The sequence below is a fragment of the Dermochelys coriacea genome, chromosome 15 (assembly GCF_009764565.3).
Source record: "Dermochelys coriacea isolate rDerCor1 chromosome 15, rDerCor1.pri.v4, whole genome shotgun sequence".
NCBI lineage: Eukaryota > Metazoa > Chordata > Testudines > Dermochelyidae > Dermochelys > Dermochelys coriacea.
This window is the reverse complement of record NC_050082.1, coordinates 29,982,307-30,005,604: the sequence shown is the minus strand read 5'-3', so window position 1 is coordinate 30,005,604 and position 23,298 is coordinate 29,982,307. Positions and strand designations below refer to the sequence as shown.

General features: G+C 39.2%; 1 protein-coding gene across 3 annotated transcripts in view; it reads right to left on the bottom strand.

Annotated features, from left to right (window-relative positions):
- KIAA1671 (KIAA1671 ortholog) overlaps nt 1–23,298 on the bottom strand; it is a 109,532-nt gene that overhangs the window by 47,307 nt on the left and 38,927 nt on the right. Inside the window, exon 1 of one of the 3 annotated variants that reach the window (XM_038373532.2) lies at nt 16,868–18,361. The exons of the other annotated variants lie outside the window; for them this stretch is intronic. Coding sequence (XP_038229460.1) covers nt 16,868–17,152 — 285 coding nt within the window. The 5' untranslated portion in view covers nt 17,153–18,361. Of the gene's footprint in view, nt 1–16,867; nt 18,362–23,298 lie in introns of those variants that run through there. 3 annotated transcript variants of the gene reach the window in all.

Here is a 23,298-nt window from a genome sequence, read left to right as displayed (position 1 = left end):
TAATAGCAGGGCTATCAAAGAATCCAGATTTTCTGATTCCCAGTTCTGTGCTTTCTCCACTAGAACACACTGCCTTTCTAATTTGGGCTTGATCCTGCAAGATCCTCAGCACTGTTGAACCTTTTAGGAACAGGGAGGCAGATTTCTCACTCCACCCACCACCACCCACTCTTTTACAATGGACAGAATGGAAACTACCTGCACTTCCTTGGTTGAACCTTCCCTTGTTCTGGGGAATCCCTAGTCTGTGTAGCCCTGTTTTCTCTATGCCATGTTCCTCCCAGGTCTGGAATAAGCACAGCTGGCAGAGAGCTCCTTGGGAGTCTGCTGCTCTAACCTGCATCAGGGCCAAGAAGAGAATCAGGGAGTTGGCTACTTATCTTGGCTACAGCAGAGGATCTGGCCAAATGAATCCATGGGAACTCAGGTTTAATCAAGAATTCAGTTAACTCAGTGGAATGGGACCCAATTAAAACCTTTGCAATTATGCTTATATGCGTGTGTGGTCAACTTTTTTTTTATTAATTTGCTTATATTATCAACCTTTCCACAACAGTATACATTTCAAAGGCTTCATACAGACTATCTTCAACACGCATACCCTAAAAAAAGGAGTTGCTTAGACCTGCAGAGAAAATTTCCTATAATTGAATAGAAAAATCAAGTGATTTTTAGTGCATAGCTGGATACAGAAGTAGAGTGTGATACTGACAGTGATGAGGAAATAGAAACCAATTCTTTTAAAAAAAAAAACCTGTCTAAACCAAAGGAGCATAGTATTTGAATACGTCCCCAAATCAATTATGGATAGGAAAATAGAGCAGAGTATTGGGAACAGTAGGAAATGTTTGACACATGGGAGAATGTAATAGTCCAGTTCTAGAAATCAGTTTTCCTTTTCACCCTAGTGCAGTAAACATCTTTATTAAATATAGATACAGCATGTACATTGGGGGGGGGATCTGATTCTTATTTAAACAACACAAACTAAGACAAATTTATCATCCCCCATTAACTGCATCTTCAATACTTCTGAAGAATGTTTCTCTACAATTTATCAAAATTCTTTGCAATGGGAGTAAGTAGCTACCCCTGGGGTAGCTATCACTTTAAATAGCACAGAATCACTGGGATTTCTTAAGGCACCATAAATAAAAGGCTGAACACACAAAGCAAGAGCAAACTTTGGTAACTGCTTCAGTATAGAATAGAGTTCGTTTTATCAACAGTTATATTCTTTCTAAAGAATTCATATTCTGTTATTTAACTTTCCCAAAATGTGGCTCATGTGCATCAGTCTGATCTTCTAGGAAGCATTCTCTCTTACAATTTCAACAAGTCTACATTGGATATTTTTAGGGTGGCCGTTTTATGGCATTTAGATTAAATTTATGCACTATACGTAGCTATTAATTTGGTACATTTGTTCATTCTCTGAAGAGGCCATGAGCTCACCTGCATTTCAAAACATTAATGTTTTACTAGTTTTAAACATTAAAGACGAATGGAAAATGGGTAACAACATTTGCTGTGCAGTGCTGCTGGCTAATTCAGAAGGCCTGATGAAGTTAGTGAAAATTGTATATGAATATGGCAAAAAATATGGACAAGATAAAAGCTATGGTCCTATGCAAGGATATTAGGAAAACATGCAAAATTCCAAGGAACATCACAGGCATACAGCAAGGGGAAGAATAAACACTTGATGAGAAGGGACATAAATCTGAAGGTTAAATTTTGACTTTTAAAACCGTATATTTGGTCTCTGTTAAATTACAGCTGTGAAACATGGACATTCAAACAAATTGATAATAAAGAAACTACAGTCCCTCAAATTATGGTGTTATAGAATAATTCTGAAAATATCATGGATAGACTACATAACTAATGAAACGTACTGGTGATGACTGGAACTTAGTAAATGCTAGTTAGAGATCTTATGAAATGAAAGATTCAGCATGCAGGGCACATTTTAAGAGTTTCAGTGGGTGATGCCGGTTTATGGGCAGTGGAAAGGAAAGTTGATAGCAGAACATGAGGCAGAAAAAGAAGATACTGGATGGACAATGTGATATCCTGGGTGGATCAAAAGGATTGTTCATCCACAAAGACATTAGCAGAGGGTTGTACAGAATGGGCTACCATGGTTGCAAACCTCCACTAATGGAGATGCCACATAATAATAAATAATAAATAATAATAATAATAATAAAAATCATTAAAGGAAGTTCTGAATGGAATGATAAAAACAATTTTTAGTATGTAAGTGCTAGTGAGAAGATACATTCTTGGCAACAGATTCTGTCACTTTTATTCATGTTGACTGGTATCTTAGATAGCAAGAAGCCCTGTCAAAGTCACAGAGTAAGGTAAGCCTCAACATGAGTAGAGTGGCAGAATCTGGCCCTTTTCAGTAAAGATGAAGTTGGCTGCATTATATTTTGAGTGATCAGCTTTTAATATTTTAAAGACTGGAGCCAGCACTTCCACTGTACGTAGTTTAGGAGCTGGATGTCAATTCTCGTACACAAACACCACAAAGACATCACTAGCAAGCAGACTTTGCCAATAAACTGAAATGACTAGTTCAGACAGACATAGGACAGAGAACCATCAGCAGTGGAAGGCAGATTGCAATTACTGGGCAGTTTTGCAGGAAGACTATTTTTTTAATAAGATTTTATTGATTTCTGTAGCCACTACTGTCATTACAACTCAACTTTTTACAAAGTTGAAGCACATTAATTACAAAAAACTAGGGAAAAAAAAATGGTTCACTCAATTTGTGTAATGCCTAGCACAATGGGCTCTGATCCCCAGTTGGGGCCTTTATTTGCTACCACAATACAAGTGATAGTATTATTAATGCACTAGTATTATACCAAACTCTAAAAGGGATTGAATTCCAAAGGTGAGCACTCGTCAATTGAAAAAACCCTTATCACTTACCCCAGAGAATTTACCCTAGAAGTTACAGTAAGAGCCTCCCAGAAGTTCCAAACTCTCATTACTGGGTAGAGGATAAGAGAAATACATGTGTGAAGGTAAAAAACAAGCGCAGCAGGATTAGAGCTGTGTGGCATTGGGCGGGCACCACAGAGTCCATCTCAAAGAACTCAAACAAAATAGCATTGTATTATTCCTTCAGAAAAGACTGAGAGGTCTATTCTCCCTGCAATGTGCTCGTGCAGCTCTCATTAACACTAATGGGAGCTGGCATAAAGAGGAGAGAAGACTCCCCTCACTCTCTTAACTGGATTAAGCAGGCTTATTTTATACTGTAACATTAGGAAGGAAATATGTTTACTTGTGTTAAAGACCCACATGTTGGGGAGCAACACCTTCAAGTTATGGTATTTTCCCTTAAAGTTTCAAATAGAAAGCTAGACACACTAAGTGATCACAGTTTTTTCCTGACAGACATCTCTTTATTCTTAAAATAGGATTAAGTTTGACAAGTGTGTGATAAGTGAAAGTTCCTGACACTAATTAGCAAATACTTGGACTCCATAAACTGTATGTTCTTCCTTTCAAAATTACACACACACAAAAATCCAACATCTTGAAAGAAATTCTAAAAGTACACGAAGTTGACAAAATAGAAGAAATTTCAAAAGTAATGCAGAGGATATAAGCAAATGAAATATGCACAAATATTCAATGAAACTAAGAAGAAAAAAATATTTTCAGTACAAAAATATTACTGCAGTCAGAATAAAATGTATTTCAACTAATGTTTCTATTTTAGGCACCTTGCTTAGGTGTCACAGCTAATTGTACATAATTGTCTGCTTTTCTCCAAAATATGAGAGAAATAAGTGCTAGATAATTAAGTCTAAAGACATTTCATTGTTCGAGTGTCATTAGATGTTTATGTTGTAATGAGAACCTACTAAAATTACTAGACTATTTGCAACTAACCTAGGCTTGCTTGCTCTCTCTCTCAAAAAAAAAAAATCAAACATCTTCCAATTGATTCTTCCCATCAAGAGCGCTAGAAAGACTATAAAAAGAAATCCTGGGTACTACTTTTCTTTTGGTCCTAATTTACACTGCCAGCTATGTTCATGGCCTGATAAACAAAAGAAAAGAATGAAAAACCATGAACTGCTTGTGTATTGGCTCTTGTGCACCCATTAATTAAACTAGACAAAATTTATTTTGCCATTGTAAAGGTCCATTTATTTTCATAGAAAAGACACATAATTGACTCATTCTAAAAAGCACACTTTCTACAGCAGTGCAATACTCTTTGCTTTGCAATGTTTCTCTGCAAATTTAGAGATTAAATTGCAATCATTGACAAAGGTGAAAAATTTTAAACTCAAGAATGATTCATTACTGTCCTTTGGGTGAATATATTATTGGTATATAAAAATCATTAAATACAATATTTTAAGTAAAACATTTACTATAGATGAGCAATAATTCTGTAATAAAGTAATTATATGCAGAATAAATAATTTAGGATAATTTGTTTTTATTTATTAGACAGTTCGCATCTTCCCCCCCTAAAAAAGCTAAATCAGCAAAAGAAATAGAGTTTCACTGTAGAGGACATAAAGTGTCCAAGTAATTCAGTTCTCCCTTGAGTTACATCATAGCAAGTTGATGTACCTCGATTTAATCACCCAGTACAGAACACTGGGCTAATGTCCCTTTAAAAACAAACCGTGTATTTAATGAATATTGCCTACTCAAAGGGAATAGAGCATGCATGCTTCATACATGCTCCAAACTTCACAGTGCACATCACTGGCATCACAGTGCACTGCTGAGACCTATGTCATGCATCTTCCCTAAGGTTGCTGCCATAACAGTGATGTTCCTACCTATCCACTAGCTCAGCACCAGGATCACCATGGTGCCAGACAGACTTTATACAGAAAGAGAAGGAGACGGTGCTCCACTTACAGCTTTTTTTCCCCCCCTCAAAGTGGGGGAGAGGGAAGCATAAACTTTCATTGGCTGAGCTGATTTTTTTCCAGACATGGAGGTAGAAATTTCCATCTCTCTTCTTACTGCCTCCATTATCACCATGTGCTAATCAGAGGGAGCTGGGGCAAAATAAGGGACTTTTCCAGGGCTGGGAGCATGCCCAATACACCTGTGTCACTTCTGGGCCAGACTTAAAATACCCAATTTGAATCTTTTTCTAGTATGCAGAGGTCTGAAGTTTCCCTTTTCATTTCATATTCCACTGCATGAGGTCCAATACATGCTGTGACATACTATACTTTGGGGGAATGTAACCCCCATTTCCTCATCTGTATACAATTGTGATATTGCATATAAAGCATGCCATCTGAGGTATCAGGGAAAAGCTTATGATCGACTGAAAGTCACTGTTCTATCTAAATACGTACATCTTCAGCGCATGTGAAGTTACGAGATTGTGTTGTATGATTGTCACTAAAACATGCTGTACTTTGGGGAATCAGCCAGTTTTTAGCTCCCCAGAGAGAACAGCAAGGAAAGACACCAATGCCTGGGCGGGGTGTCAAGCAACCATCAATAGTCATTGTCCAGAAAGGAAGCTACAATTCAATGACTCACCTGCTTGAGGCTATACCAGGGGAATTGCTCAGTCTTGCCTGGGGACTCAGCAATGCCCATCAGACATACTTGGATTTATATTCTCCAAGCACATGGACTAAGGGTATAAAACAGGACACATGGCCCATGCTTCACCTTTCTCCTGTCCCCACCTATGCTGCAAGCAACAAGGAAACTGAGAAGACTTACGACTAACAGAGGAGACGGGTTCAGGTTTCAAGGGTGAAATCTGTGTACTATGAACTGCAATATCTAGTGGAGTGAGAAAAACTGCTTAATCTAGATATTGCTCACTTATAATCACTTGAAATCTATCTTTTGTAGTCAATAAATTTGTTTAACTGTTTATCCCTTTACCAGTAAGTTTACCTGAAGTGTTTAGTAAAGGTGCTTGCTCAGGTTTGCAAAGGCTGATGTATATCCGCTTTCCATTGATGAAGTGGTGAACCAATTAATAAATTGAGCAGTGCAAGATGGTATATTCCTGAGGTACAGTGCTGGAAGCTGGGGGGGATTCGGTTGGTGCCTTTCTCTGTGTGGTTCGTGAGTGACTCTGGAAGCATTCATGCAATCTAGTTGAGGGTGGGGCTCCACATGTGGTTGTGCTGAGTGATAACAGCACCTGGAGGGGCTTGCTGCTTGTCACTAGCAAAGCACTGAGAGAGACAGCCCAGGTTGGAGAGTTAAGGGGGCACAGCTGTCCCACGGCCCCAGGCTGCACCCCGGGGATCCTGTCACACATGCATCTTACAAGTTTAGCATGTTTTGAATTACTAATAAAAAAAATAAGAAAAATGAGTTAGGCATTTAATTCTTCTCAGCCAAACAGAATACATACAAATGTTCTCTTTGCCACTCTGAGGTTTCAAAAGGAGCCCATGTTTGACTAAAGGGCAGCTTTATGGCCATGATAAATATTTATGTAAATAGAATCAACTTAAACTGCACTACTACAGCAAACATCTGTAACTCAGCCACTCCCACTCAGCAATATTTTTGGAATGTTTTTAATAGTTAGTTGAGCTTGCCATTTTCACAAATGTATAAATCCTCCTGTTAATTATACAAAATTTAAGCCCTTTGAGGTGTAACAGGCTTTTTCATATTGTAAACAAATGTATGAAGTGTCTCTAAACACATATTCTATAAAGATTTGGCAAATAATTTATTTAACATTTGATAAATACATTTACTTCTAATGCGTCAATCTTAAAAAGTTTGGCAGAGTACGTAGCTTGGAAAGATACTGCAATAACCAGAGGAAAACACGGGCCACAGTTGCATCTTATGAAGTTAGTAGCCTAGAAATACTTCTAGTTACACACACCTTGGCTCCATACTTACCTCTGTTTTATTTTTAAAATCTATTATTTTCTTAACTACATTTTCATGAAGTAACCCCAACCAAAAATAACTCTTTAGTAGTGTTTGCTCTAAGACCTAGTTTTTCCACAGTATCTCCATATAAAAAGTTTTATAAAATGAATATACTAAATCCAGGTGCTCATGGTAAGTATTCAGGCCTCATCTGCATCTGTGTTGCCTGGAGTACTTCAATTATAAATCAGGGGAAAACAACAACTGGAAGCACTACATTTTGAAAAGGTTAACTGGAATACAACTCAGAAGTTAAAAATCCATGGAGTTTTATAATACATGAGAAGAGTAGGGGAACAACAAATAGAACTATAATGGTATCCATTTTGTAACTAAAGGAAAAAAAAACCCAATTGAAGAACATAACAGATGTCAGTTTTCTCTTGGCCCAATGACCATCCATGGCCAGAATATGACCATTCATTCAAGATCATATACATGTTTACATATCTAGCACCCATTTTTGAACAAAAATGTATCACAGGGTGACTGGATTGCTCATGAGTTTTGTATTGCAGTATGAGCCTTTATTTTTAAGTCATCCATACAAATTCCGCTCAGATCAGTAACAAATGAAACCACATACTATCCAAAGTGTGGATTCTCCATCACTGACAATTTTTAATTTCAAGATCGGATGTTTTTGTACAAGATCTGCTCTAGGAATTATTTTGGAGAAGTTTCATGGCCTATGTTACACAGGAGGTCAGACGAGATGATCACACTGGTCCCTTCTGGCCTTAAAAATCTATGAATGTTCACTGGTATATTATTTTTGGCCTCAACCTAGTTCCTAGTACGTAACAGATCTCCACGTAGACATTCTCAGAGGACAGAAAGTGAACCACATTAATCTTTACTGGCAGTCCTTAGAAGGCAGGGTTGATATTAATTAGCTGTGGGTGTTTGGGGAAGTCTTGAAACAACCCTGTTTTTAAAAAGAAAAGGAGTACTTGTGGCACCTTATAGACTAACACATTTATTTGAGCATAAGCTTTCATGAGCTACAGCATTCACTGAATGCATCCGATGAAGTGAGCTGTAACTCACAAAAGCTTATGCTCAAATAAATTTGTTAGTCTCTAAGATGCCACAAGTACTCCTTTTCTTTTTGCGAATACAGACTAACACGGCTGCTACTCTGAAACCTGTCAGGAGCAGAACAGAATAAGTACATGAAGGGACAAAAGAGATACGGCTAAAATATAACTAAGGCTAAAGTAACATGTACACATTTAACAAAACATATGGGCCACTGTCAAATAAACTGAACTTCTTCCAAAACATCTTAATATATCCCACCATTATCCTTTCCTCAGGCAGGAGGCAGATGTAAAAAGATGTGTTTTATATAGGGTTCTGAAGGGTCAACAAAATCTGCCTTTGACATACCAAAGAGAAGAGCAAATTCCAGAGAAGTGTCACTTCCAAGAAGTATACCTGACCTCCATGTCTAAGAACTGCTGGCTCAAGCCCAACAGTAAATCAGATTCTGAGGTGGCATGTAGGGATACTAATCAGGTTCTGTGAAGGTTGTCTAGATACAAACCACACAGACCACAAGTATCTTGAAATGCACCCAGCCATAAACTGCTTAGAGGGACACAGTTAACTAAAGTGCTTTTTAGTCACCACAACAGTCTACAAATCTAAGAGCAGTTGGTGTTGAACAATCATCTGTAGACTGTTAACCTGAGTGAGTATAATCCTTGCAACAACCTCAAGATGTTTTCCACACATTAGTACAAACATAGCAGCAGCCAAACTTGCTGTCATTTGAGTCTCACTTTGAGCCAAGTACGGGAAAAGCAGAGAAACTGCAATATATGGATGTTAAAAAAAATTAAGAACAGAGTAACACCACATCTCTCAATGGAATCTAAATCACCCTCAGTCTCCCCTTCTGACTTCACGTACACATTGAGCGAGAAGATGGCACACTATATGAAAGAGCCAGTGGAGCAGGTAAGACCAACACCTATCTTCAGAACCTCTCAGGGAGGAAAGGTAGCCACTGAAGTGTAATTCTATTAACTTTTGCCAGGATCTGCAGCCAAGCCAACAAAACATATATACATAAAATTTTACTTACACACACAAAATGTTGTCATTTTATCATCATGATGCTTGTAAGAAATTAACTAGATTATTGCTAACTTGTGGGTAATTTTATGTCTACAGATAAAAACCACTTAACAAAACAATGATTTGAGATCCAAGTGACTATAGCCAAGTTTTGCAGCTTCTGTTTTTTGTTTGAAAATTATCTCACAGAAAATTGAGAGAGACCCAGTCAAGATACTACTTGTTTACACTGCATTTTGGGAGCTCTGGTTTGTTTATCCCCCCAAAAGAGGATGCGTCTTTTGACATTCCCAGGAACATTTCATAAGCAACATAGTTTAATCCCAGGAATATCGTCAGTATTTCCTCCAAGATTTTTAAGAATGGGGCAACCCAATGTGTTCCCCCAAAAGCAGGAGAGGCTTGGAAAGAAAGGAAACAACACACCTGTGACTGCTGCTTTTGTTATAACCAGAAACCAAATTATAGATGTAGCAGAAGCAGCAGGTTTTATGGGAAAGGAATAATGGAGGTAGAAAATATGGCATAGCCAATATAGTTTTCACTTTGGATGAAACCATGGCAAATCACAGGATAATGTAAACTCTTAGCAGACAAATTAAATGTGGAATAGTAAAAGTACTACAGAAAAAAAGTCTCTCAAACATCTTAAAAATACTTTCTGCTGAATAAAGCCAAAACTGTACATTTACAATCATCATCTTGCATTGCCGTTTGCATTGTTTATAGCTTAGTATAAACTGGCTCTTTGGTATGACAAATGTACAGAGATTTAAGGATTCTTAGATTGGAATTTAGGCCATCTTTTTGTTCTGTGATTGAACAGTGGGGTCCTGGGGTCCATGCCTGGGGCACCTATGGTAATATAAATAATAAATTAAAAACATATTTGGGGTCCTTATATCACTTGACTGACCTGGCATGAACAACAGTTCACACACAAAAAAATACAAAACAAATAAATAAATCTATACATAGATTCTGTTGATTCAAGTTCATGCTATCCAATAGTGGTCTCACACAAGGCCATCTATTCTGCTGGTTTTTATTTTAGAAATAAAGGTTTGAAATTATAATATTTTGAGATTAGAAGTGATTGCTGTAAAGTGAAAATTGGACTCACAATGTGCTCTGTTTAAGGTCTTGTACCCTCATGTAAACTGAAAACCTATATTTTGAATTAGGCATTTCCTTCTAGACTTCCTTCCTGAGAAATCTGTAGTAGAACCTCTTCACTGGGCAACTAGAGACAGCAAAGAATGTCAAGATTTTGACTCATGTAAAGAAGTTAGTGCTGCCAAAATTACTAAATCTGAAATTTTGAAGAGATGTAAACAAAGAAAAGGGAAGGACCAGAAAAGAAAAAGCACCAAAGAGAGGAAAGAAGATTTCACAATAGAAGAATCTAACATTTACACCAAAAACAATTTTGTTGATCTATCACGGTATCTATTCCCTGAGCTGTTTCTCTAGTTATTCTCTCTCATAGCCCAGTATCTGCTTCTGCAAGATCCAGACAGAAGTTACTGGCCCTGATCCTCAGTTGAAGCCAAGAACTGAAGCGTGTGGTCCAAGGAGGTGAAGGTTATTTTAATGACAGGTTTCAAAGTAGTAGCCTTGTTAGTCTGTATTCGCAAAAAGAAAAGGAGTACTTGTGGCACCTTAGAGACTAACAAATTTATTTGAGCATAAGCTTTTTGTGAGCTACAGCTCACTTCATCGGATGCATTCAGTGGAAAATACAGTGGGGAGATTTATATACACAGAGAACATGAAACAATGGGTGTTATCATACACACTGTAAGGAGAGCGATCACTTAAGGTTAGCTGTTACCCCGGGGGCGGGGAGAGGAAGAAAACCTTTTGTAGTGATAATCAAGGTGGGCCATTTCCAGCAGCTGACAAGAACATCTGAGGAATAGTAGGGGGGTGGAGGGGGGGAAATAACATGGGGAAATAGTTTTACTTTGTGTAATGACTCATCCACTCCCAGTCTCTATTCAAGCCTAAATTAATTGTATCCAGTTTGCAAATTAATTCCAATTCAGCAGTTTCTCGTTGGAGTCTGTTTTTGAAGTTTTTTTTGTTGAAGAATAGCCACTCTTAGGTCTGTAATTGAGCGACCAGAGAGATTGAAGTGTTCTTCGACTGGTTTTTGAATGTTATAATTCTTGACGTCTGATTTGTGTCCATTTATTCTTTTATGTAGAGACTGTCCAGTTTGACCAATGTACATGGCAGAGGGGCATTGCTGGCACATGATGGCATATATCACATTGGTAGATGCGCAGGTGAAGGAGCCTCTGATAGTGTGGCTGATGTGATTAGGCCCTATGATGGTGTCCCCTGAATAGATATGTGGACAGAGTTGGCAACGGGCTTTGTTGCAAGGATAGGTTCCTGGATTAGTGGTTCTGTTGTGTGGTTGCTGGTGAGTATTTGCTTCAGCTTGGGTGGTCTGTATGTAAGCAAGGACTGGCCTGTCTCCCAAGATCTGTGAGAGTGATGGGTCGTCCTTCAGGATGGGTTGTAGATCCTTGATGATGCGTTGGAGAGGTTTTAGTTGGGGGCTGATCACCTTTCCACTCCCTGATTCTGGGACTTATCTGTGCTAGGTTAGACCTCTAGTGCAATTTAGCACTACTGCAATCATACATGTATGCTCTAGCTGTATGAAGGGGGAAGTATAGGAAATACTGAGACTGTGTCACCTGTGGATTGCCCTAGGCTAGAAAGTCTTTTAAGAAACAAGTAAGCCTAAATTAGATCATTAGAACATTGTGAAGCTGCCTGGTGGCTGGGGAGGACCTGGCCCATCATGAAGTGTTTGTTACTTCAGTCTGTGGCCATGGAAATTGAGTTACAAACTCTGCATGAAAACATGTCTGCAGGGTTCCACAGGAGATAAAAGAGAAATCACTGATTTCAGTTCAAAATAATTAGCAAATATGGCAAAATAAAACTATGGAAAAGAAGGTTTCAGAGTAGCAGCCGTGTTAGTCTGTATTCGCAAGAAAGAAAAGGAGTACTTGTGGCACCTTAGAGACTAACAAATTTATTTGAGCATAAGCTTTCGTGAGCTACAGCTCACTGAATGCATCCGATGAAGTGAGCTGTAGTTCACGAAAGCTTATGCTCAAATAAATTAGTTAGTCTCTAAGGTGCCACAAGTACTCCTTTTCTTTTTTATGGAAAAGAAGCATCCAGTCTAATCCTTTAAGTATGATGCACTTGAAAAATTATTAAAATTCTTCAAAATGTATGAGGCAACTCACATAGCAAGAAAACACACACACATGATCATTTCACAGATCAGCCTGTCATCTCCTAATGCACTGTAATATATTTTAACAGGTATTCTGTGAGGAAGGTCCAGAGATTTTCATGGAAGGGATTGGCACAAAGGGAAGGAGTGGATACATTTTTTTAAGATAAAAATTATTACTGCACAGTCTTCCACTTCACCCAAACTACTTTTGGGGGCATTGGTATTCTTAGATCAACTATAATTCCAGCTATGTAGTTCACCTTGAGTTTTGCAAGTTCCTAGGTGTCTTGTACCACACTGAGCATTCAATCAGCATTATACTGCAATGGAACACAAGAATTCAATTCCACCTAGAAAGAATTGGGTGCCAGTCTGTGGACAGCTAGCTCCCAAACTAGTAAGCAAAAGCTTATCTTGTCATTTGAAAGTACACCACAAAAAGTATCAACAGCAAACTTACACTACCATTGTAAGAATGATTAACAACTAATCCATTTATGATGGATTACACACAGTTTTAACTACATTGGTATTTAATAAAAATCTATAAGTGATTCCATGGAGTTACTAAAACAAATCCCAATTTCATAGAATATCAGGGTTGGAAGGGACCTCAGGAGGTCATATAGTCCAATCCCCTGCTCAAACCAGGACCAATCCCCAACTAAATCATCCCAGCCAGGGCTTTGTCAAACCTGACCTTAACAATTTCTAAGGAAGGAGATTCCACCACCTCCCTAGGTAACGCATTCCAGTGTTTCACCACCCTCCTAATGAAAAAGTTTTTCCTAATATCCAACCTAAACCTCCCCCACTGCAACTTGAGACCATTATTCCTCGTTCTGCCATCCGCTACCACTGAGAACAGTCTAGATCCATCCTCTTTGGAACCCCCTTTTCAGGTAGTTGAAAGCAGCTATCAAATCCCCCCTCATTCTTCTCTTCCGCAGACTAAACAATCCCAGTTCCCTCAGCTTCTCCTCATAAATCATGTATTCCAGTCCCCTAATGATTTTTGTTTTTAGACATTTTCCAATTTTTTCACATCCTTCTTGTAGTGTGGGGCCCAAAACTGGACACAGTACTCCAGATGAGGCCTCACCAATGTCGAATAGAGGGGAACGATCACGTCCCTCGATCTGCTGGCAATGCCCCTACTTATACATCCCAAAATGCCATTGGCCTTCTTGGCAACAAGGGCACACTGTTGACTCATATCCAGCTTCTCGTCCACTGTAACCCTAGGTCCTTTTCTGCAGAACTGCTGCCTAGCCATTCGGTCCCTAGTCTGTAGTGGTGCATGGGATTCTTCCATCCTAAGTGCAGGACTCTGCACTTGTCCTTGTTGAACCTCATCAGATTTCTTTTGGCCCAATCCTCTAATTTGTCTAGGGCACTCTGTATCCTATCCTTACCCTCCAGCGTATCTACCTCTCCTCTCAGTTTAGTGTCATCTGCAAACTTGCTGAGGGTGCAATCCACACCATCCTCCAGATCATTTATGAAGATATTGAACAAAACCGGCCCCAGGACTGACCCTTGGGGCACTCCACTTGATACCGGCTGCCAACTAGACATGGAGCCATTGATCTCTACCCGTTGAGCCCGACAATCTAGCCAGCTTTCTATCCACCTTATAGTCCATTCATCCAGCCCATACTTCTTTAACTTACTGGCAAGAATACTGTGGGAGACCGTGTCAAAAGCTTTGTTAAAGTCAAGGAACACCACGTCCACTGTTTCCCCCTCATCCACAGAGCTGGTTATCTTGACATAGAAGGCAATTAGATTAGTCAGGCATGACTTGCCCTTGGTGAATCCATGCTGACTGTTCCTGATCACTTTCCTCTCCTCTAAGTTCTTCAGAATTGATTCCTTGAGGACCTGCTCCATGGATTTTTCCAGGGACTGAGGTGAGGCTGACTGGCCTGTAGTTTCCAGGATCCTCCTTCTTCTCTTTTTTAAAGATGGGCACTACATTAGCCTTTTTCCAGTCGTCTGGGTCCTCCCCCGATCACCATGAGTTTTCAAAGATAATGGCCAATGGCCCTGCAATCACATCCGCCAACTCCTTTCGCACTCTTGGATGCAGCGCATCCAGCCCCATGGACTTGTGCTCGTCCAGTTTTTCTAAATAGTCCCAAACCACTTCTTCACAGAGAGCTGGTCACCTCCTCCCCATGCTGTGCTGCCCAGTGCAGCAGTCTGGGAGCTGACCTTGTTCGTGAAGACAGAGGCAAAAAAAGCATTGAGTACATTAGCTTTTTCCACATCCTCTGTCACTAGGTTGCCTCCCTCATTCAGTAAGGGGGCCACACTTTCTTCTTGTTGCTAACATACCTGAAGAAACCCTTCTTGTTACTCTTAATGTCTCTTGCTAGCTGCACCTCCAGGTGTGATTTGGCCTTCCTGATTTCACTCCTGCATGCCCGAGCAATATTCAGCCCCAGTCAGAAAGGTAAAATTGCTGTGAAAGTACTGCCATATAAACTCCTGAATATAGGGACTTTTCTTTTTTTAAATTGTTTTAGGACGACAATAAATAAAACGAAGCTTGTAATTCTAAGTCCCTATATCCCTAGGCTATTTTGGTTAAATTGAATCATGCAAATGCTTAACTTTGAAAATATTGATATTATTTCAATTAAACTACTCACATACTTAACCACATGCATAAATGTTTGCAGGATTCAGACCTAAAGTGGCTCTGGTGCCTACCTGCATGAGCAGCAAGTTCAAAGGCCACCCTACCTTTCAGGAAGATTTTCTATGCTGTAAGCAGTGGGAAGTTTTGCTGTGTTACTTCTAAATGACCTATTAAGCAAGAGGCAGACTCCATTCCTTTCTATTTCTGAAACCACATATTTGTATCACTTTTGCATGATAATTTTAAATTGTTTTTCATTTTTACAACTCTAATTGTGTAGAGTCACAATTTCCCATTACGTGCTTCCTCCCACCCATTACATTTGTTTCCAACTAAACTTGTCTCTTTCCTGCTTTTGTGCTTCTTTGACAACACATCTTTTTCAGTTTCTTTAGCTGAGCTGCCAAACAGTAAATGAATAACAAGTCAGACCAATAAAGTGTTTTAGGTTTTATTGCTGATGAAATATTAGCAGGATTGTGTGTGCAGGTGCCACACCTTTCTGAGGAATGCATGCTTTACATAAAGCACACAATGAACAAATCCTAATTAGCCCCCATCAAATCTATCCACACCTCTAGGCTTTAGGAAGGCATACTGCTTTCTAAAAAAAATTCTGAACAAGTTCACATGATAGGGCGATTCGTGGTTTATCTAGACACTAGAAATGAAGGGCTTGATCCTGCTCCCATTGAAATCAAGGTAAAACTCCCTTCTTTCAATGTTGCAAAAGCAAGCCCTAAATCAGAAGTCTGCTTTACAATTTGTTGAACTATTCTTTAAATGTTTGTAGCCATTTATTAAATTCCTTCCCAATAAAACATATGTTTAAAAGAGACTTGGCTCATTTAACAATCAGAATGAGCTGGGTGTACTACTTTTTCTTTTAGTTCACTAGGAAAACAGCAGTTGGAACTACCTGAAACATTGTGGCTTTACAATGCATAGACACAGATTATGAACTACAGAGGTTTTCCTTTTGCCCAAACATTTTATGGTGATTTGTCAACTAAGCCTGGCAGAAATCTGCTAGGTAGGAACAAGAGCAGGATCCCCAATCGCCATACCACTTCAGAGTGTCTCAAATTGACCTTTTATGTGGCCTGGAGAATTCTTACCGCCTCATATGCATAAAAAACTCCTCCCTATGCAGCGTGCATTTCTCTTATCACCTTGTCTTGCTAGTTATTTAACAAGAAAGTGTGCATTTTCTGAAGATAACCCCCAAAAAGAAAAAGACATTTAATCAAAAAATGGTTCCACATTCCATAGTCATAGTGTATGGAGAGCAAGCCAGACCACCCTCACATGCTCTCATTAAATTATGCCCTGCAGATTCCAGTGTGGGCCATAAATTCTGTATTTCATAATACTAAAATATTAATTATTATGTAAGAATAAACAAGCTTTTAGTCCCTTATTGGCCAATATTATTGGTTTACTATTAGCTGCAAGGTGATAGCACCTTGATACTTTTTACCAGTCTACATTAATTATTTCACCTAAAACACTGTTATTAAAAATGAAAAGAACAAAATGTACACATCAAGTAAGAAGCTACATTGGGCAAATGTGTTCCCCATCTGCATACCAAATACAAAGCAGCTTCAGACTAACTTTTGCCAATTACAGACTAGATCTTTGTCCTATCCTAGTTTTAAGAGAACACCAAAGTTAGTTTTTTGTCAAAAACGTGTGTAAATTAGCTTTGATCAATGAGAGTTAATGGAAATTTCTATTTACACTACAGAAAAAGCCCAGCTCATTTACAAAGAGGCAGCATTACAAGTGTTTTGGAAAATATAAATTTAAACTGAAAAGCTGACATGACACAGATCAGTGTTCCTGGCCAAGATGCTGCAGTGAAAAACTTCCTTAATTTTTATCATAAAAGTTATCTACCTTTGGAGAACTAAAAAGGGGGCATTGCTTACAAGGTCTGGTGGCTCTGAACTGGCTTGCCTCTTCCTCAGGGAGGAGAACCTCTGCTGACTCCGCACTGAAAACCTTCGAAGTGATTCTCTGCTCCGGGTTGCAAAATACCTGAAGGATGAGGTTCGCTTGAAGGGAGTTCTGCTTCCATCCTCCCCGCTAGTCCGTTCATGAGCAACTGCAGTTGTGACTAAATTTAGTGCCTCCTGTAAGGATCTACGCACTGTCCCCATCCACTGGGTCATGTGAGTTTGTGCCACTGTCAGTTTGTCTCCAAGGTAATCCATTGTTCCGGGGGGAACGGGGGGGGGGAGAAGAGGATCAATATTCAATGTCAATTTATTCTTTTTAATTCTCTGTACTCCTCACAGTGCTGTTTGTTTTGCAGAAAAATGGTCTATAAAATATTTTTGACAGAGTCTAGTGTAAATAAATAGCACTAGACTAAAACATTGACATCAGTATTTTTAAATAACAGAAGGTATATGTGGTGGAGGTTGGTATTTCTCAAATAAAGAAATAAAAAGGAATATCTTCTTACTTACAAATCAGATTTCCAATTACCAAAGAACCTCATCAAAATAAATTTAATTTTTATCAGCCATGTAAACAAAAGAAAATTAAGGTTTAACTTCTGAAAATAGTTACTTGAAAACAATTTGTCTATTTACAAGCATAGAATTGTTCTCTTACTTTCTCATTGCAGAACAGGAAAAAAAACAGCCCCTTTTAAAGCCAAGATATATGTATATTTTTAATATCAGAATTCTAGAAGGAATCTTATTCTTCTTGCCTGGCAGGCTTTCAGGCAACAGTATGTTTCACAGATTTCTGATGCTTTCATACAATCCATTCACTGGACAAAGTGATACGGTCTTCTGACCAATAAATCCAAGTCTTTTACTACGAAGCCAGGTATCAGTGATCACAGAATCCCCTTCTCACAGGTCACACTGAATCCTCAGAACCATGTTAGGAGATTTTCATTTCCGGAGGCACACAAATCCCAAGATAGAGAGGCAAAATGAAGCTGAAGGGGAACTGTATTAAGTCTGCTGCCTTCAAGACTGGACTTGCTTGGTTGCTCAGAGCCTGCCAAAGGATCTTCTGGATGACATCAGCTCTCTTCTTGGAAGGGGGCTTCAGAACGGAGGAATGTAGCAGGGAATGATAAACTGCTGTACAAGTAGTCAGCAGAGAGACTTTCTCCACCCCATTACAAGTCGCTACACACTTTCACTTCTCTCTCACTATACCATTCTTGAGGATGTTGTTGGCTACCACAGCTGCCTGCAAGCCCATCTGAATCTTACAAATCAAGAGCCTGCCATGCTCTGAATTCTCCCTGAATAAGGCTCGAGAGGCTATAAGCAGATGAAAAACTGCTGCTGCCTTTGGTATCCTAATCTGTTCAGTCAGTTCCTTCCCTTTCTCTCCTCCTCCTCCTCCTCCTCTCGAGAAAAAACAATGAGCTAGGTGAAACAGCCGCAGAGGTCTGCCTAAGGAAGGATCTGGGCTGGGCTTTATTATAGTACAGGCAGGATTGCCATGGCAACCAAGGGAACAGCATCTGCCTGCTGCCTGGGCAGGCAGGAGAGTCGAACAGATCTATTGGAATGATTCATAGTTTGCATATGTCACGTGTACTTACTGATTTTAACCCTTCCCTAGAACTGCGATAGAAACATTTCAGTGAATGGACATTTTAGCAAACCGCCAGAGACACTACTGTACATTAAAATGCAGCAGCCGAGCAGCAGAAAGTTGTGAACAGAGATGACATTATAAATGTAGGCGCTATAAATCTTAAGAATTCTAAAGTATTTGCCATGTGCTATTTTTGTTCACAATTTTAAAAACTACTTTTTGCTTAATGACCTTTCTTACATTGTGAAACATTCTTAACAGATAATGATTAACCCCGAGTATCAAAGAAAAGCTTCAAAGATCTATTCATCCCTCTATAATTTTCTACATGAATTAGATGAGAAATAATGTTTTAAGGTTAGTTTTAGTTATTTTAACTGTCATACAAGTTTCTATTCTTAGACAAAAACAAAGCAAGTTTCCACATTTGACGTTCCCATATATACTTTTGAAGATTCTCAAAAATTCTGACATCAAAGGAGATACACTAGTACTGATAATAGGATTTAAAGGTCATCAATTCCAAGATGTTAGAAAATGCATTTCAAGGAAACTCTAAATTCTACTTTCAAACAAAACAAGAACTACCAAAACAAAAATCGAGTAACGTTTTAGGACAGCAGAGCCTTCGGATGTTTGAGGTGTGGTGTCGTGTATACTAATTCCCACTCTATTTCCAGAAAAAAACTGGAAGACCAGTACGAGTACATGGGACAAGTTTTGCTGACCATGTCAAATGTATGTGAAATATCCCAAATTTGTCCATATAATGGTTTAACTGTGTCAGATTTTCATAATCAATAATGACAGCATGTAATATTTGGAAGTCAAATGTCCATTGCTCAAGATGGAAATTCTGGAATAATCAGTTCAAAAGAACCGCAGAAATAACTATGTACAAGGAATACTAAGGTTCTATCAAACTAACAAACTACATGTCCAAGGGCTTCAAAGACAAGACCATAACTGTAATTCACCATGAAAAGGAAAGGTGCAAGTATGGAGACAAGGAATGGATGTTCACTTTAAAGTTTCCTTGTTTTTTGTTTCTACCACAAGCTAGCATTCTAGTTAATGTCTGGTTTCAGAGTAGCAGCCATGTTAGTCTGTATTCGCAAAAAGAAAAGGAGTACTTGTGGCACCTTAGAGATTAACAAATTTATTAGAGCATAAGCTTTCGTGAGCTACAGCTCAGCTCACGAAAGCTTATGCTCTAATAAATTTGTTAGTCTCTAAGGTGCCACAAGTACTCCTTTTCTTTTAGTTAATGTCTCTCTCTCTAGTGCAGTCCTTCCAGGAAAATTATGAAATGCATATTTAAGTGACAAATGAGCAGCTTCTGTATATTTTCCTGACATAGCTTCCAGCGCGCGGTTTCACAATGACAGAGAAATACTATTTAGACCTTGGTAAGAAGAATGTGTAACAAAACAAACAAAGCACAACACAATGCCACAAAAGGAACCAATGTGACTTATTGGGGGAAATATGATTTCTCCTTCTTCAAAACACGTATTATTGGGACTGCATTTCATCATGTCACTTCGATTGAGCCATGTCAACCTGTTTCTAGTCTTAAACCTGTCCAGTCACAGGGATTTTCACAATACATTTATTGCCCAACAACAACTAAACTAAAGCTTTGTCTACACTACAAAGTTTTGTCGGGAAAAATTGCCTTTTGCCAACGAAACAGGGGAGGTGTCCACACTACAACGCTACTTTTGGTGGCAAAACTCTGCTGTTTTGTCGACAAAACAAAACCACCTCAACAAGAGGCATAGAGCTTTTGCGGCAAAGTTAAAGCGACAAAGCATCAGTGCAGACTCCGCTGTTTGTTCTGTCAACAGAACTGGCTTCCCCCAGTATCCCCACAATGCCTGCCGTGACTGCTCTGCTCACTGGTTTGATCTCTGCTGCCCTGCAGACATGCGCCCCTCCCTTTTCAACGTTCCGGGAAGAATCCGACAGCTGAGCGTGCGGCTCCGTGGGGGGAACAAAGAGCAAATGATTAACGTGGAGGCTCCTGTTCTGCCCTGCACAGGAGCACAGCAGCAGGCAGACTGCTACTGCAGGGATGGGACCGCTGCGCTGCTTTGACACTCCTCAGCATGGAGAGCTCCCAGAGCAGCTCGGGATGCTGCTCCCCACAGATGAGGAGGCTGTGGGAGAACCCGGAGGGAATCGCAGAACCATAAGCCGGCAGGCGGAGCGGGCTGCTTCGGGAGAGACCAGTGTGCCGAGCAGAGCCAGGGGCTGATGTGGGAGGGTGTCCCCTACCCCCTGCCTCAGAATAGATCAGTCAGCCTGCTGTCTCCCCCGCCCGACACACCGCTCTCCTCTCCCCCCACCCCTTCAGTGGGGTGAAAAGCAGCTGACAATCTACTTGGATGCCCCTGGAAGGATGGGATTGAGAAACCTGTGTCATGTGATGCTGTTCCTGTCCCCTGAGGCATTGCAAACCCTTCCCAGAGCACTCTGTGGCCAGTTGCACAGTGGAATAGCTACCACAGTGCACTGCTCTCTGTGTTTATGCAAGAGCTGTTAGTGTGGATGCACCCGGTCGACACAAGAAGCTAGTGTGGACATGCAACAGTGGTTTTATTAAAGTGGCATAACTTTTGCAGACAAAAACTTCATAGTGTAGACAAGGGCTAAAAAATAACTAAATGCCCCAACAACTATGTGGGTGAAAAAAAGACAATTACTGTGCTCTCGAAAGAAATGTGATAAAAGACAAAAAGACCCTATCACCGGTGGGTAAACACTTTTCAAAAAGTGATCACTCCATATTTGACCTCTCAGTCCTCATCCTCAAAGGAAACCTGCACAACACTTTCAAAAATGAGCCAGGGAACTTAAATTCATAACTCTGCAAGATACTAAAAATTGACTGCATAAAGATACTGGATTTATAGTTTATTGCAGCAATCGGTAACCCACAATACTCCGGCTTTCCCCCACCCCATGACTGGACAGGTGTTAATGGGCCACTTCTCACGGAATGGTCCCTTGAAGTTTGTGTTAACTACTTATGCTACTTTGGATTTAGCTTTGACATTCTGTGTACATTTCCTAGACCAAAGACAAGCTCTGTGAAAGCTTGAAAGTTTGCCTGTCTCACCAACAGAAATTGGTACAACAACAAATATTACCTCATCCAACTTGTCTCTCAAACATCATGGGACCAACATGGCGGCAACAACAGTGCATACAATGTGCATATGTGACAGATGTAAACATCAGACAAAAAAATTTACACCAGAAGCGCTGAGACCACACTAACCAGAGCTTCACAAATAAACATTCATCAGAGCAACAACAAAATGGTGGACACAAGAGAAAGGATAACTTGTCTCTTTATGTCCTACTGCGTCTATTTTACCTTCCTCATGCTTTTATTATATTTTTTTTGTGGGGGGGAGGTTGTCAGAATAAGGGTAAGGTAAAGCATTTTGTATGGAATATTTACTTGTAGGGCAACAGCAGTATTTTAGGTTTGAATTAGTAAATCTATACGGAACAAATGCATTGATTTTCACACTGTGGCCACAAACACTGCAAAAGTAATTTATTTGCACACGTGTTGCTTTTACATTCCCTATGCAGAGTTCTGTGGCATTAAAATGTTTAGTAAATCAAGTTCTTAGATAGCATACTTTAATATATTTAATAACAAAGCAGAGGATCTGTACATACAAGCTATTTTCAACACATTTCCCCCCCCATACACACACACACCCCAAGTTTGTGTCATCCAAAACCTGTTGGTATTATCAGCAGTAGGTAGAGGAACGTCTATCCTTAAACAAATACCAAGAGTGAAATCTGGGCCCTAGTGAAGTCAGAGTTTTGACACTGACTTCAACAGGGCCAAGATTGCACCACATATCTCATGGAAAACAAATGAATACCAAAATCTTATAGAGCAAGATATTCTGTGGATTTTAGATTTCTGTAATGTTAATCAAGCACACAACTATTACAGTAAAAAAAAAAATAGTACATGACATCATCAATTGTAATGAGTATGACTGAGAATAACTAAAATCATATTAAACATTATTTAAAATTCTGACTATTTTTGTGAAATTGTTTAATAAATAGGTAAATAGAGACTTAGCACACTGGAACCTTAAACATGGCTTGCCACTTCTAGTTCCAGAGTGGATAAAAATCAATGATTTAAAAAAACAAACAAACAAACAAACAAACAAACAAACAGATTTTTGGTTTAAATTGGATTTTTTTTTGATAAAATGCCTTTTGAGAAAAAAAATCTAAAGATAGTTTTAATTAAGATACATTATAACTCGAAAATATCTCGTCATGGAATACAGATTATAAATTCTAATTCTATGATATGAGACAATATATTCATGTAATGTTTAAGAAAAGTTTTGTAAATGAGTTCCAATAGTTCATGGATTAGGGACCCAATCATATGCAGTTCCAAGGGCTTATGTATAGATTATTTAGGTTAATCTTTCTATTGACCCAATGAGGCTCAGTGCTCAGTCTAGAAGATACCATCAGAGATGCTTAGTTTTGCAGTTCTCAGACTGGATTTGTCTCTCCAGAGCTAACATGCTTGTTAACAGCAAAAATGTTTTAAATAAATAAATAATATAGAGAGGTGAGAAATAACAGACCTCAATTCTGTTGTCCCTCTGCAAATTTGTGTACACATACTCAATCCCTTACCTCTCTCTAAAATTCTGACTGCAAAGTTTCAAAAGGTTCAATGAATAGAAGATTGTTGAGGGCAGAATAGATCCGGACAAGG